A 13521-nucleotide genomic window follows, 5' to 3' on the forward strand; every position below is an offset into this window, starting at 1 on the left:
CAGAAGCATGACTATGACCTGTGTGTTACTTCATTCAAACGTCACAACACATGAGCTTGTTCTCTTCAGCAGTACAGCACATCAGCGCTCACTCCGGTTGAAACCAGCACCATCACTTCAAAGTATAATGGAGGCATCTCTGCTTAGGATCCTCCTAAACAATTCTAATGTCTTTTTTCTTCTCTTGATGCTCTTTAGAAAATGTCAATGCTGCTGTGATTACCTATGTAGTTACATGGACATAGATACTAATGCTCAGAACCTGATGAGAAAAAAGTGCTTGGTTGGGCAGACAGGTTGAAGGCGTGTGCTGTTTCCATCTCACTGCAAGGCCGTCCGGTAAAAACCGCAGAAAGTTGCCCTGATTCTATTTTACCCTAAAACCTTAAATGACTTTAAATATACAATCTTTTTGTAACTTGCTGTTAATAGTCAGAAGATATGGGGAAATATGCATTTATAGCAAGTATATAATAATAAAGGGTTATTGCAGTACTACAATCTAATATATTTTCCTTTCTCTCCAAATGTTTTGTTTTAAAAAACATGGTCTGGGTTAAGAGTGGATTAATTGATGGCTGAAAGTGTTACTGTAGTGTCATTGTTTTATATTGGTATAAAAATTAATGAATAAAACATTATCAGTAATCATCCCTGCTATGCAACATTGACATAATAATGCCATAAACATGTCATGGCAGATATCATGAGTTCTTTTTTTTGCCAGTTTGCGTTCAGTAATATAACGGTGTCATATTTCTAGTACACTTAATTATTATAATAGATGCCATAATGTTTGATGTCATGATGAAAAATATGCAGAAAAATGTAGTCTGTGACAAAAGCTGTCATGACATCAAGCATGGTGGACTTTGTCAAGAAAATAACTTATAATAGAACATAAAATCTTTATATTACTTAATGAAATGTTTACCACATAATCTAATGTTACTGAAAGTGAGTTGTCATGTGCTGGAGGCTTCCAGGTTTTAATAATGTCATCAGAGAGAGAGAAAGAGAGAGGCTGTGTGTGAGTGTGAACGGAGGGTGGGGGTTGTTAAAGATGAGTACACAGTGAGAGGCTCTATGGTGAAGCTTTTGAAGGAGAACCTGCTCTGGATTTGAACCTGCTTGTGTAACGATTAGATCAACCATTCATTCACTATGGAGAACTCATTTCTGATGTGTCTGGTGATTGGGGCTCTTGCTCTGTTTTTAAATGTAGACGCTCAAGGTAAGTCTACCTTATCGCTGCTGTCGGAAGAAAACCTTGTATCTCCATTTTTGTCATTTTTCAGTTTTCGAGGTAATTTCAAAGGACCTTTTTGTCCTTTACATTGTGTGTGAATTTCATGATGAATGGACCGAAAGAAACTGCCCAAAATGACTTGGGAAGACGTCTGGTTCCATTGACTTCCATTAAAACTACAATAGGTTTTTTTTCTTTCTCCTGTAAAATTGCCATTTTGAAGATAAGAGGTTTCTCCCGACAACAGCGATATATAACATAATGAATGATGCATGAGATAACACTGAGAAGAGTTGGAATAAAAAAACATTGCTTGCAGTCGGTCACACTCTCTTCTTGTGGGCATTTTAAAACCTCGTTCTACTGCATACTGCTGCTCTGGACTGAGATCCGAAAATATAAGCAACATCTGTTAGAGTGCAAAGTCATTTTTTTCAGTATCACATAAATCTTGAATTTGCTTAAATATGTTTATTGCTTAGAAGTAACATTGTTTGACTGTATAATTGTAATAATCACAAAAATACTGTACACAGAACTGTCTACAGAACGCTGTAGTTATTATTTATTTCATTTATTATCATTCAGAATTGTTGAAATTTAACTAAATTTATTATTTAATACCAGAACAGTTCATTCTGTTATTGAACAGCCAGTAAACAGCATCTTTTTAATAATATAATTTTTCTTTAGTTCAGGAAATGAAAGCCGATTTTGATTACCTAAAAGATTGCATCATATATTTCTTTATGTTTTAACACAGGTTTAAATGTTGTTTGTGGTTTTGAGTGATTTTGTGCACAAGCATTACTTTAAAATGTTTCACCATAGGAGCATACCATCTTTGTGATAATGTGAAAATGATATGAATAGATTTTTAAAAACCTGTTTATTATTCAAAAAGAATAATGCAGTTACTCAAATGATTTATAGTTATTTATATTTATTAATATTTTTTGTATTATATGACATAAATACATAAATATGTATTTGTAATGAAAGAAGAGTGATTACATTATATATTGGTCTTTAAATCTTAAAATGCTTTTAAAAAATCTTAAAACAAATTGAATTAAACATCTTCAAATTAAAATCATGCATTTTTGTGTTTTTTATCTATTGATATTTTTAGAGGGTCCTTCAGTTATGATCCAGAAAATATCTGCAAGCAGGTTCAATGAAAAAAATGAAAAAAATCTTCTCTATCAGTATTTGCACAAAATAGAACACATCATGGGCAGATTTCATGAAACTGGACAGACATGTGTTCATCTGGAGTATATTTTGTTGCTTTGAAGGGTAACTGAGGTTTTGTTCTGTTTTGTTCCTGCCGCTTCTCCCTCACGGTTGTGGGGGGTGCTGGAGCCTATCCCAGTGGTCATCGGGCGGAATAAAAACAATAAATTATGCAATTTTTTCAATATTAAACATATATGCCAAAATATTCACATATGTCAATATATTGAAATACATGCACGTATGTATAGATGGAATTTACATAATAGAGTATATGTCAAAAATGTATATAGATTTTTTTTACCATATGGGAAATACTTTATGAATTCATGTTGGGAGAAAAGGATGCTCGCAGTTGTTGTAGCCAAAATTCTAAATCATACAGGATAGAATGGAAAAGTCCTTACTTGCGATCTGTTGGTCTGTGATTGATCAACTGATTCCATTTTTTTTGCATTCATTTTAAGCACTTGTTCATCTGCCATACATCAACACTAACAGCATTTGAGAAAAGGGCAATTAAGATCACTAACAGTGTGCCAGTCACGCATTCAGTTCAACCCAATTAGATGTCATTTTTAGCCTTTTAGGGACTCACTGCAGTTTTCTGTTCCTTGTAGGTTCTACTGGTCTGTGTGTTCCTGCAGTCAGAGTTCGCAAGAGCACTGTTTATAAAGGCTCAAGTAAAAGCCCATTAAGAGTCCCCTGCCCTGTGAGTTACTGTGAGCAGATTCCAACTGTTAGATGGTCCAGACTTGATTCAGACCAGTGGATACCAGTCAGTGAAACAGATCAAGTAACAGTTACACAGGATCATTCCACTGCAGGCGAGAAGGAGATCATCTCATATTTGAGCTTCAAGAATGTATCAGTTCAGGATGGTGGCCTTTATAGATGTGTAGCTGCCGGGTCAAATTCTACATCACAAAGCCACAACATTAATGTGTCTATTTCAGGTAAGACATTGAGCTAACAAACTTTTTTTAAGTTTAGGCTGACATTATTTACAGTGATAAAAATAATAACTGCTGATCTGAAGGTGTAACTACTTTCCACAGATACTATTCTAGAGACTCCCACTGGAAGTAAGTACCATCTGGTTTTACAATGTGCAAAAATTATTTTATGTTTCTATATATTCAATAGTTTTCTATACAAAAGCACCAGTATTTTAAACAAAGAAGACATAGTACATTGTTTACAATAATTATTAAAAGAACCCGAAGGCAAAGTTCGTAAACATACTTGACTTGACAAAGCCATTGTTATGCTATCCAAGGTGGTTGCTTAGTGTTGTTAGGCCATTGCTATGGTATCCCAGGTAGTTGTTAATGGGATGCTAGGCTGTTGGTATGCTGTCCCAGGTGGTTGAAATGGTGTTGATAGATTGATGCTATTGTATCCCAGGTGGTTGGCAAGGTATTGCTAAGCCATCGTTAAGGTATCCAGATATGACAGATAGATTTTTTCTTGGTTATTTACCTTCTGTAAATAATTAGATCTAATGACTGACATTCTGTTTCAGCAGTTCCTTGCTCAAAGAAACTTTTGGTGTAGCAGGGAACTAAACCCTCATTTGCCGTGTGATAAGCAGCAGTGTTAACCGAGACTACACCAACCCCTCATACATACAATACAATACAGATAGTGATACGCTAAAGACAGGCTGGTTGACATTTGATATTTGTATATAATGGAGTAATAGAGTATGATGTTTTTAACAATATTGGTTTAATCAATTTGAAATTTAGCATGTCAATATCTATCTGTGTATCTATCTATCTATACACTGTACACACACACACACACACACACACACACACACACACACACACACACACACACACACACACACACATCACAAGCAAGCCAGCGGCAACATTGGCCAGGAAAAACTCCCTAAAGAGGAAGAAACCTTGAGAGGAACCAAGACTCAGAAGGGGAACCCATCCTCCTCCGGTCGACACCGGATAGCAAACATTATTAGTATGAGTGGGAAAAAAAGGACTCCCCAGTTTAATTTGTTGTGCTAACTGAATGTTTTTGTTGAGTGTATATGCTCAAAGTTCTGTGGATCTAGCATGAAAACTGTGGCCTGTAAAAATGATAGAGTAGAGTAATGAGAACTAGAAAATAATAAAGAATAAAAAACTATTTCGATGGAAGTCTGACGATTAAAACCTGTCAATCCCATAGATTTAAATGACTTTCATCACTTTTACATTTTCACTTTTATATTTTCCTTTTATATCAACATATTATACTTCACTTTGTTAATAATCACTTTTATATTTTCTGTTTCTGATGTGAAATGATTCAGAAGGGAATCTTCTCTGTGTAACAGTCAGCGCTACTCTCTCTGTGAGTAAAGCAATTGTTTCGTTGAAGCCCTACATTATAATCTGCTCAGGTGCCTTCAGTCTGGTTACAATTATGATGTTCATCATGTTTCTAAGCGTACATGGACGTACATGTGAGTGACGTATTTTTTCACTTTTCATTTGCAACCATTAAACATAGTTGAACTGTATTTTCTCAGACCTTAATACAGTAAAAAGATTTTAGGTATGATTTGACCTGAAACAGTATTTACTTTATTAGTGTTTATGTTTTTATGATTTTAGGTTCAACAAAACCCTTCAAACAGACAAATCAGGTAAATACACAAGGAGCTCTTTTTCTTCTTCTGTGTTACAGTGGTCTCCTCTTCTACAGTCTCATGAGCTTGTTCTCTTTTGTAGTACACCACGGCCGTGTTCACGCCGGTTGAGACCAGCCCCACCTTTATAAAGCATACTGAAGACAACTCTGCTTAGGACCCTCAAAAGCAGGAGCAATGTTTATAATATGACCAAAACTTCAAACCTTGAAGAAACAAGTTGTACTAGAAATTAGTTGTATTTTATATGTAATTATCTAAGAAACTCTTCTTTTTTTCTTTTTTTACAAAAATGTCAGTGTCATTTTTACAGTTACATGGCTGCAGATACTGATGCTCATACCTGGATAAATAAACCATGTCTGAACTACTGTCATGTTTTTAGTCTTAGGCTGAAGTGCATGGTTGGGTAAACAGATTAAAGTCTTTCGCACCTCTTCAGTGCCACTTTGTCTTATGTTACTGTCATGCAACTAAACCTCCTCCTTCCACCTCACTGAAGGGACTTCCAGTAAAAACCGCATTATAAAGGTGTTCAACTGTCATGCAAACATCCTGTAGACACCCTAAATATAGGCCTCTGATGTGGCCCGAACTAAAGCATAAAAGTGCAAGTGCAAAAAGTGCAAAAGGGCTACAAACAGCTGTGAACAATAGCTACAAACCTAGAACGATAGCTTTATAACAGCCCAGTGTAGCTGGAATCACTTGGTTGCCTTACTAAGGTTTCAGCTTTTTCCCCAGGAAACAATCAGCTGGGGATCTCAATCAGCTGGATTCACAGATGTGGCTCCATTTACATTACAGAAAAGTGAATCTCTTCCCTCACCAGCTGTTAATCACATGTGTCCCTAAACTTCCCTTGATCCTCTGCACACAACTGTGAGCAGTCTCTTTAGAAGTCAGTGTGGGGCAAAATGCAGTGCAAACCTTGACTAAAGAGAATTTCCAGTGACTGACCATCGCCACTGCAATTTAATACAAGACTTTGCTTAGAGGACCACTTAAACATATATGGTTGAAGCTCATTTATGCACAAAATGTGGTCCTCAAATTCATAATCAGACACTGTACAGATAAATTTATATTGTGCTTAAATTTCATGAAGAATGGACTGGTTTCATAGACTTGCATTAAAAGTGAAATAGGTTTTTTCCTTCTCCTGTAAAATTCTCATTTTGGAGATTAGACAAAGTTTTCTTCTGACAACAGCAATATATTCAGTTGAAAACAATACAAAGATGAGATATTTAATGATTAATGTGACCTATATATATATATATATATATATATATATATATATATATATATATATATATATACATGTACTATTGAAAAAAATAAAGGGAACTCTTAAACAACACAATATAACTCCATGTAAATCAAACTTCTGTGAAATCAAACTGTCCACTTAGAAAGCAACACTGATTGACAATCAATTTCACAGCTGTTGTGCAAATGGAACAGACAACAGGTGGAAATTATTGGCGATTAGCGAGACACACTCAATAAAGGAGTGGTTCTGCAGGTGGGGACCACAGACCACTTCTCAGTACCTTTCTGCTTTCTGGCTGATGTTTTGGTCACTTTTGAATGTTGGTGGTGCTTTCACACTCGTGGTAGCATGAGACGGGCTCTACAACCCACACAAGTGGCTCAGGTAGTGCAGCTCAGCCAGGACGGCACATCAATGCGAGCTGTGGCAAGAAGGTTTGCTGTGTCTGTCAGCGTAGTGTCCAGAGGCTGGAGGTGCTACCAGGAGACAGGCCGGTACACCAGGAGACGTGGAGGAGGCCGTAGGAGGCCAACAACCCAGCAGCAGGACTGCTACCTCCGCCTTTGTGCAAGGAGGAACAGGAGGAACACTGCCAGAGCCCTGCAAAATGACCTCCAGCAGGCCACAAATGTGCATGTGTCTGCACAAACGGTTAGAAACCGACTCCATGAGGATGGTATGAGGGCCCGACATCCACAGATGGGGGTTGTGCTCACAGCCCAACACCGTGCAGGACGCTTGGCATTCACCAGAGAAGACCAGGATTGGCAAATTCGCCACTGGCGCCCTGTGCTCTTCACAGATGAAAGCAGGTTCACACTGAGCACATGTGACAGATGTGACAGAGTCTGGAGACGCCGTGGAGCGCGATCTGCTTCCTGCAACATCCTTCAGCATGACCGGTTTGGCAGTGGGTCAGTAATGGTGTGGGGTGACATTTCTTTGGAGGGCCGCACAGCCCTCCATGTGGTCGCCAGAGGTAGCCTGACTGCCATTAGGTACTGAGATGAGATCCTCAGACCCCTTGTGAGACCATATGCTGGTGCGGTTGGCCCTGGGTTCCTTCTAATGCAGGACAATGCTAGACCTCATGTGGCTGGAGTGTGTCAGCAGTTCCTGCAAGATGAAGGCATTGAAGCTATGGACTGGCCCGCCCGTTCCCCAGACCTGAATCCGATTGAGCACATCTGGGACATCATGTCTCGCTCCATCCACCAACGCCACGTTGCACCACAGACTGTCCAGGAGTTGGCAGATGCTTTAGTCCAGGTCTGGGAGGAGATCCCTCAGGAGACCATCCACCACCTCATCAGGAGCATGCCCAGGCGTTGTAGGGAGGTCATACACGCACGTGGAGGCCACACAATACTGAGCCTCATTTTGACTTGTTTTAAGGACATCACATCAAAGTTGGATCAGCCTGTAGTGTGTTTTTCCACTTTAATTTTGTGTGTGACTCCAAATCCAGGCCTCCATTAGTTAATAAATTTGATTTCCACTGATGATTTTTGTGGGATTTTGTTGTCAGCACATTCAACTTTGTACAGAACAAAGTATTCATTGAGAATGTTTCATTCATTCAGATCTAGGATGTGTTATTTGAGTGTTCCCTTTATTTTTTCGAGCAGTGTATATATATATATATATTATACCTGCAACATTTTCCCACTTGGGAAAGGGCCAACAGATTCTGGCTTTTGAACCTTGAGTGCTCATAAAATTAAGTAAACTGGCTTCACTTAAAATATAATTAAAGTGACAGAATGCAAAACAATATGCATTACTTGAAGTAAAAAAAAATCTTTAAGGCAGCCAGGTTCTCGACTTTAGGTTAAAACAGTACATGAAAACAGTACATGAAAGTTCCCCGGATGATGTACTACATTGGCAGAGATTTTGAAGTATGTGACCACAGCACACTCTCCTATCCCATGATTGCACAGGAGCTGTGGAGCTGAAGAGCCGTGCGAAGTGGAGGGACGTAATTTCACAACAGCTGAACGGAGTGTGTATGAGTGTGAGTAACGTTAGCCTCAAACAAACAAACAAAAAACACATGTTTTGTGTAACATCAAATACAACAGATTTATGTTGAACTACAAACCCAGTATATTTGTAATTTATATTGGAGGCAGCAGCTGTTAACTAACAGTGACTGCCACCAATAAGTGTTTGAACTTCTCTCAGATTGTAAAATGGTGCTGGTGCAGGAATAGCAAGTGAGGCCTTGCTCATCAAGGGAAAAACACCGCAATCAGAGGATTTCAGTCAATATCAAAAGCCAAAGTCTGCTTAAAGCTATGATCTTGATGGCCAACATGCTATAGTGGCAAGCCTTTTCCTTATTCCACCTTCACCGACAGATTATTTAAATGTTTGTACGCTTTATTTTGAACAGGATAGCTTCCACTGTACTTTAACAGTCTTGTGTTTATTGTGGTGTAGAGCCTTTGTGGTAGAGCTGGGTGATATGGCCATAAATGTTATCAAGATAAACAAAATTCATATCGTTTAATATCGACACATATCGTGATAAATGTCAAATCATTATTTCTTTTGAAGTTTGAAGGCTGATTTTTGCTCCTGGGTGGTTAATCGTTGTTTTAAACTATCCTTCATAGTTGGAACATGACAAACACTCGCCAAGCAGTGGAACATTTCACAAATCTGTCACAGTGGGAGAAGGTTTCTGGTGAGCTGTTTTTATCAGCTGGAAAAGCAAGGCCGCAGTTTTTGTAATAGTCATAATTTAAGTGTTTTCACATATGGTTTGTTTTAAAAGAATCAAACCGAGTTCTGTTAAAGTGAACCTGGAAGGGGACCAACTGCAAATGGCCTTAGTTCTTTTTGAGTTCACAATGTAAGTGAACTGTAAAGAGGACTGTTTTCTTTCTGGTCCTTTGAGATCTCAGACCACTTCTTGTTCAGACCACAACTCCATTAGAACTCAGATCCCTTTCACAGCAGCTACGGTGTGTGCAGTGTTCACCAAGTGGGCAGCGTTCTCTGAAAAATCCAACCCATCAGGTGAGGGAGGGAACCACCAGACTCACCTGCTGCTCTCCTATTGGCCACGCTGAAACGACTGGCCGAAGTGCATTGAGTAAAATTGGAAAAATGACCCTTTGGATCTGCCAGGGTGGGCTCCGTTTCGGCCGTGCTCCTCACTGAGCTCTGCCCGGCGAATCTCCACGTCAGCAGTGAATTTTCATTCATTTAATGTTTGGTGTGAAAGCAGCTGAAAATTGCGTTGCGTGCCCAGTTCAAGCCTTTAACATGGTAAAGTCGCATGGGCTCTCGCATCTTATTGCTTTAACACATCAGCGCTGCCGTCTGTCTCAAATCACAGACATACTTTATCCTGGGTAGAACCTTATAAATGATCTTTGGTCTGTTTTTACCTGATGAAGTGCTGAAGACTGTGGCTGTGTGTAAGGTGTGAGGTTATGTCAGAGTGCATCACAGGATTCAGACACCAGCTAGCAGATGGCTGGATTTCTCTATTCTATCATAGTAGTTTAAGATGTGAACTGCAATATATCTAACAAGCGACAAACAGAGTCCTAATTTTACTTATGTTTAAACTGTCTGTGTCTTGTTTGATCTACAGTATCATCAATTCACTGTGCTGTGCAAGTGATGGAGCACTGCAAGTTAGACCTCTGCTAAAAACAGCTAGCCTGGAAAGATAGCATTCTCCCACTTTCCAATACCTCACAACTTCCTCAGTGTATTTTCAGGGCTGTAACTTACATGAACCCACTTCTTTTTTTCACTTTCATTGGTTGGGAATGTACAATAATACATAAGTATGACTTTTTGAGCACTGTAACAGCACTTTAGTTGAGAGGAGCAGACATGCTTGTTAGGATGTACGGAAAGAGGTGAGGTCACTTTAGGTCAGTACTGTTACGCCACTTATCTCTTCACTCACACTTGGTCACAGGAGAACAAATTGCCAGTCGCTCCACTCAAACAGGGAATGTATAACTCCATGTTTCAGACATTACTAGACTCATTCACTTGTTGCTGCCTCCATCTCTAATCATATAGAAAAACCCACAGGTGTGTGCCCTCTCCTGGTGCCAGCAGAGTAGTGTAGCTTTCCTTGCAGTAGAAATCGTGTATTACATCAACAATTTATTGGACGTTTCTTATCGCTGTATTGAGGAAGTTATATCGCAATAATGATCGTTATCGTTTTATTGCCCAGCCCTACTTTGTGGTGGAGCAGAAGTTGGAGGGGAAGGATTTTCCCAGTCATGTGAAGTGAGACAACATCAGAGTTATACAATGTAGGTATACATATTTATATATATATATATATATATATATATATATATATATATATATATATATGTATGTATGTATGTATGTATATGTATGTATGTATGTATATACACACACACACACATCTTTCCCATATTGCATGCTTGACACTATGGCTTATTAGTCCACTTGCCAAAATGAAATTTTTTAAATTCCTATATTTACATAAAATATAAATTGTTTTTTTTTGTGTGTAAACTTGATGCATCAGAAAAAAGTTGCAATTTGCACAAACCATATGCTTTAGCATTTACTGTTATACTGTTTGTTATTTATAATGAAGTACAGGTTCTCAATGGGAGCATAATTTTTATATTATTACTGTTGATATTTAAAATATTGCTTATTTATCCCAAATTCCTGTTAAAAGGTGACTGGCCTGTCGAAACATGGCTATGTATCTGGTATCATTATAGAAGGAAAATCATTTTGGTGAGTAAAGCTGTTAAAACGTTGGAGAAAGATTAAAAATATAGGTTATGTATTCTAAAATAACTGGGGCTGCTAGACGTCAGAAGTAAATGTCCAGCACATCTTCACCTGTAGTTTTTCGTGGATTAATAGTAGTAAGAAATTTTGCTACTGATTGGAGAGAAGGGCTGGAGTGTGAAGAGACCACGTGCTCTGTGTAGCAGTAGAGTTGTTGTCAGTTTTATCTAACTGCAAATTTGAGTCAATATTTTCAAAAATGTGACCAGCTGCAGCAAAATGTGTGTTAAAAACTACATAATTCCTTCTCATCAGATGTCAGCTAATCATCGGCTATCAGCAAAACTGGTTGGAAGGATAGAGGAATTGCTTTTAAGGGACTTTACAGTTTTCCAGAAGATCTGAGTGTTTGTAGAGCTGATATTCAGGCTGAGATAATAATCTGATTTGGCCTTTCTAACTGCAGAGGTAAACCTGTTTCTCAGTTGTCTGAATGTGAGCCAGTGGTCTCTCTCTCTCTCTCTCTCGGGCATCTAACAGTGGACCAAGCTTTATTTCTGGCTTTAAACAATGAAGAAACTTCACTAGTGTACCAGGGACTTGATCTGTCTCTTATTCTTTGCTTTTTGTGGGGGGCATGTTTGTTTACCACCATTAGAAATGAGTTGCTAAAGTAGTTTAGTGCCAAGTCAACATCTGGAATTTCTAGTGTAAGGTGTATTTCACTCATTGTTAAGTCAGATAGAAAAGCTTGTTCGCTAAAATGTTTAAAATTTCTTCTAACCACCATCCGAGGGCCTGTTTTGTTTTTGTAGCTGTTTCTAATGCATCCAATGGGGCAGTGGTCACTAATAACAAAGTCAAAGACTGCTGAGGCAACAATTCTGTCCATTTTGTTGGACAGAATTAAGTTTACCAGGGTAGATTTGGTGGGATCCTTCAGATTTGGGCGTGTTGATTCCATGATCAATTGTGTGAGGGTAAGATTTCCACATATTCCTTTATTTGTAATTGGATGCATTAGAAAGCCAGTTAAGATTAAAAGCCCAGAGGATCAGCATTTCAGTGGTGGTATATTGTGATAAGAGAGTGGCTATTTCATCAAGAGCAGAAGACGGAACAGAGGGAAGCCTGTATATCCCAGCTAAAAGAGTTATTTTTCCCAAGGGACACTTTCAGAGCTATGAACTAGTATTTTTCTTTGGAGACTGCAGTGAATATGGTGGCTTGTATAGTTACTCTTACATAAATAGCTACTCCGCCTCCTCTTGATTCTCTGTCAATTCTAAAAAAGATTACAATTATTTAAAGCCACGTCTTCATCACTTACAGATTGTCTAAGCCAAGTCTCTGTTAGGATTAAAATATCTGGATCAGATTGTGCAAACACGACTTTAAGTTGATCCATTTATCCTTCTGAAGTAGGCTTCTAATGTTAAGATGAATTATGCCTAAAGCTTTTCTATTTTTACAGCATTTACTGCAGGGTTTTCTCGTAAGTGTGAAGTAACTGGAGTTGTATCTATAAAATTCAGATTATCTGGATTAATAAAACCATTACAATTTTTCACTTCTTTGTTATTTCTTTTTGATGACGAGCTGGTCCTGGGTCTTCTACCCAAAACTCCAGACATATTTGAGTTGGAGTTTGAGGTAATAGTCATAGAACTGTGTGTAGTTGATAGAACTGTGTTTATAAGCTTTTGTTTTGTGCAGTCTAGAACATGAACCCACATTTTTATCTTACCTTTAGTTAAGATGCAACTTAGAAAGCTCTCTTTATTTGTGTATTTATATAATGATGCGCTGGATACACCATATTGATTTGCAGCCTCACAGAAGTATAAACCATTGAGGTCCGGGGTCAACTTCAGGAAGTGCAGTGTCTCCCTCTGCCTTCACGCCTTCAGGAAGAGATTTCTGGCCTTGCCTAGACAGAATGAGCACAAGGAATATCAGAAGGCATAAGTGCCCATTACAAAACCAATTCAAGGTTTTACTGCCAAATTTGGTTAGTTTAAAAACTGAAGCAGTGCGTGGAAATGATCAAGTTTCTAACTTTATCTGTTTTATCCCTTGGTTAATCTGAAAGTTTATAAGCACTTTGATAATAAATTATCAAAAATTATTCAAAGTTGACTAGAATGCACTTTGAAAATAGTCCATTTTCAGTTGGAGTTTTGATTCTGTATGAATTCAAGTAAACACAATAATTACAAAGTATTCAATAACAAAAACTGAATACTTTATTAATAATTTCATTATATTCACCCATGATTTCTGATCTTATATCCACCCCACCCTACTGTTTAACCCAAGAAGGCACCCATTTCAGAAAGTGTG

The 13521-nt window shown here is 38.1% G+C and overlaps 1 protein-coding gene across 1 annotated transcript; it reads left to right on the forward strand.

Moving 5' to 3' along the window:
• Positions 1-945: 945 nt before the first annotated feature.
• On the forward strand, positions 946-5515 carry LOC119263587. Its single transcript, XM_037539135.1, has 7 exons — positions 946-957; positions 1226-1234; positions 3021-3441; positions 3544-3570; positions 4806-4958; positions 5110-5141; positions 5227-5515. Exons 1-7 carry the CDS (start codon positions 946-948, stop codon positions 5299-5301), a joined length of 729 nt encoding a protein of 242 aa, XP_037395032.1. The 3' UTR covers positions 5302-5515.
• The last annotated feature ends 8006 nt before the right edge of the window (positions 5516-13521 follow it).

This window comes from Pygocentrus nattereri, chromosome 6 (assembly GCF_015220715.1).
Source record: "Pygocentrus nattereri isolate fPygNat1 chromosome 6, fPygNat1.pri, whole genome shotgun sequence".
In the NCBI taxonomy this organism is placed as follows: domain Eukaryota; kingdom Metazoa; phylum Chordata; class Actinopteri; order Characiformes; family Serrasalmidae; genus Pygocentrus; species Pygocentrus nattereri.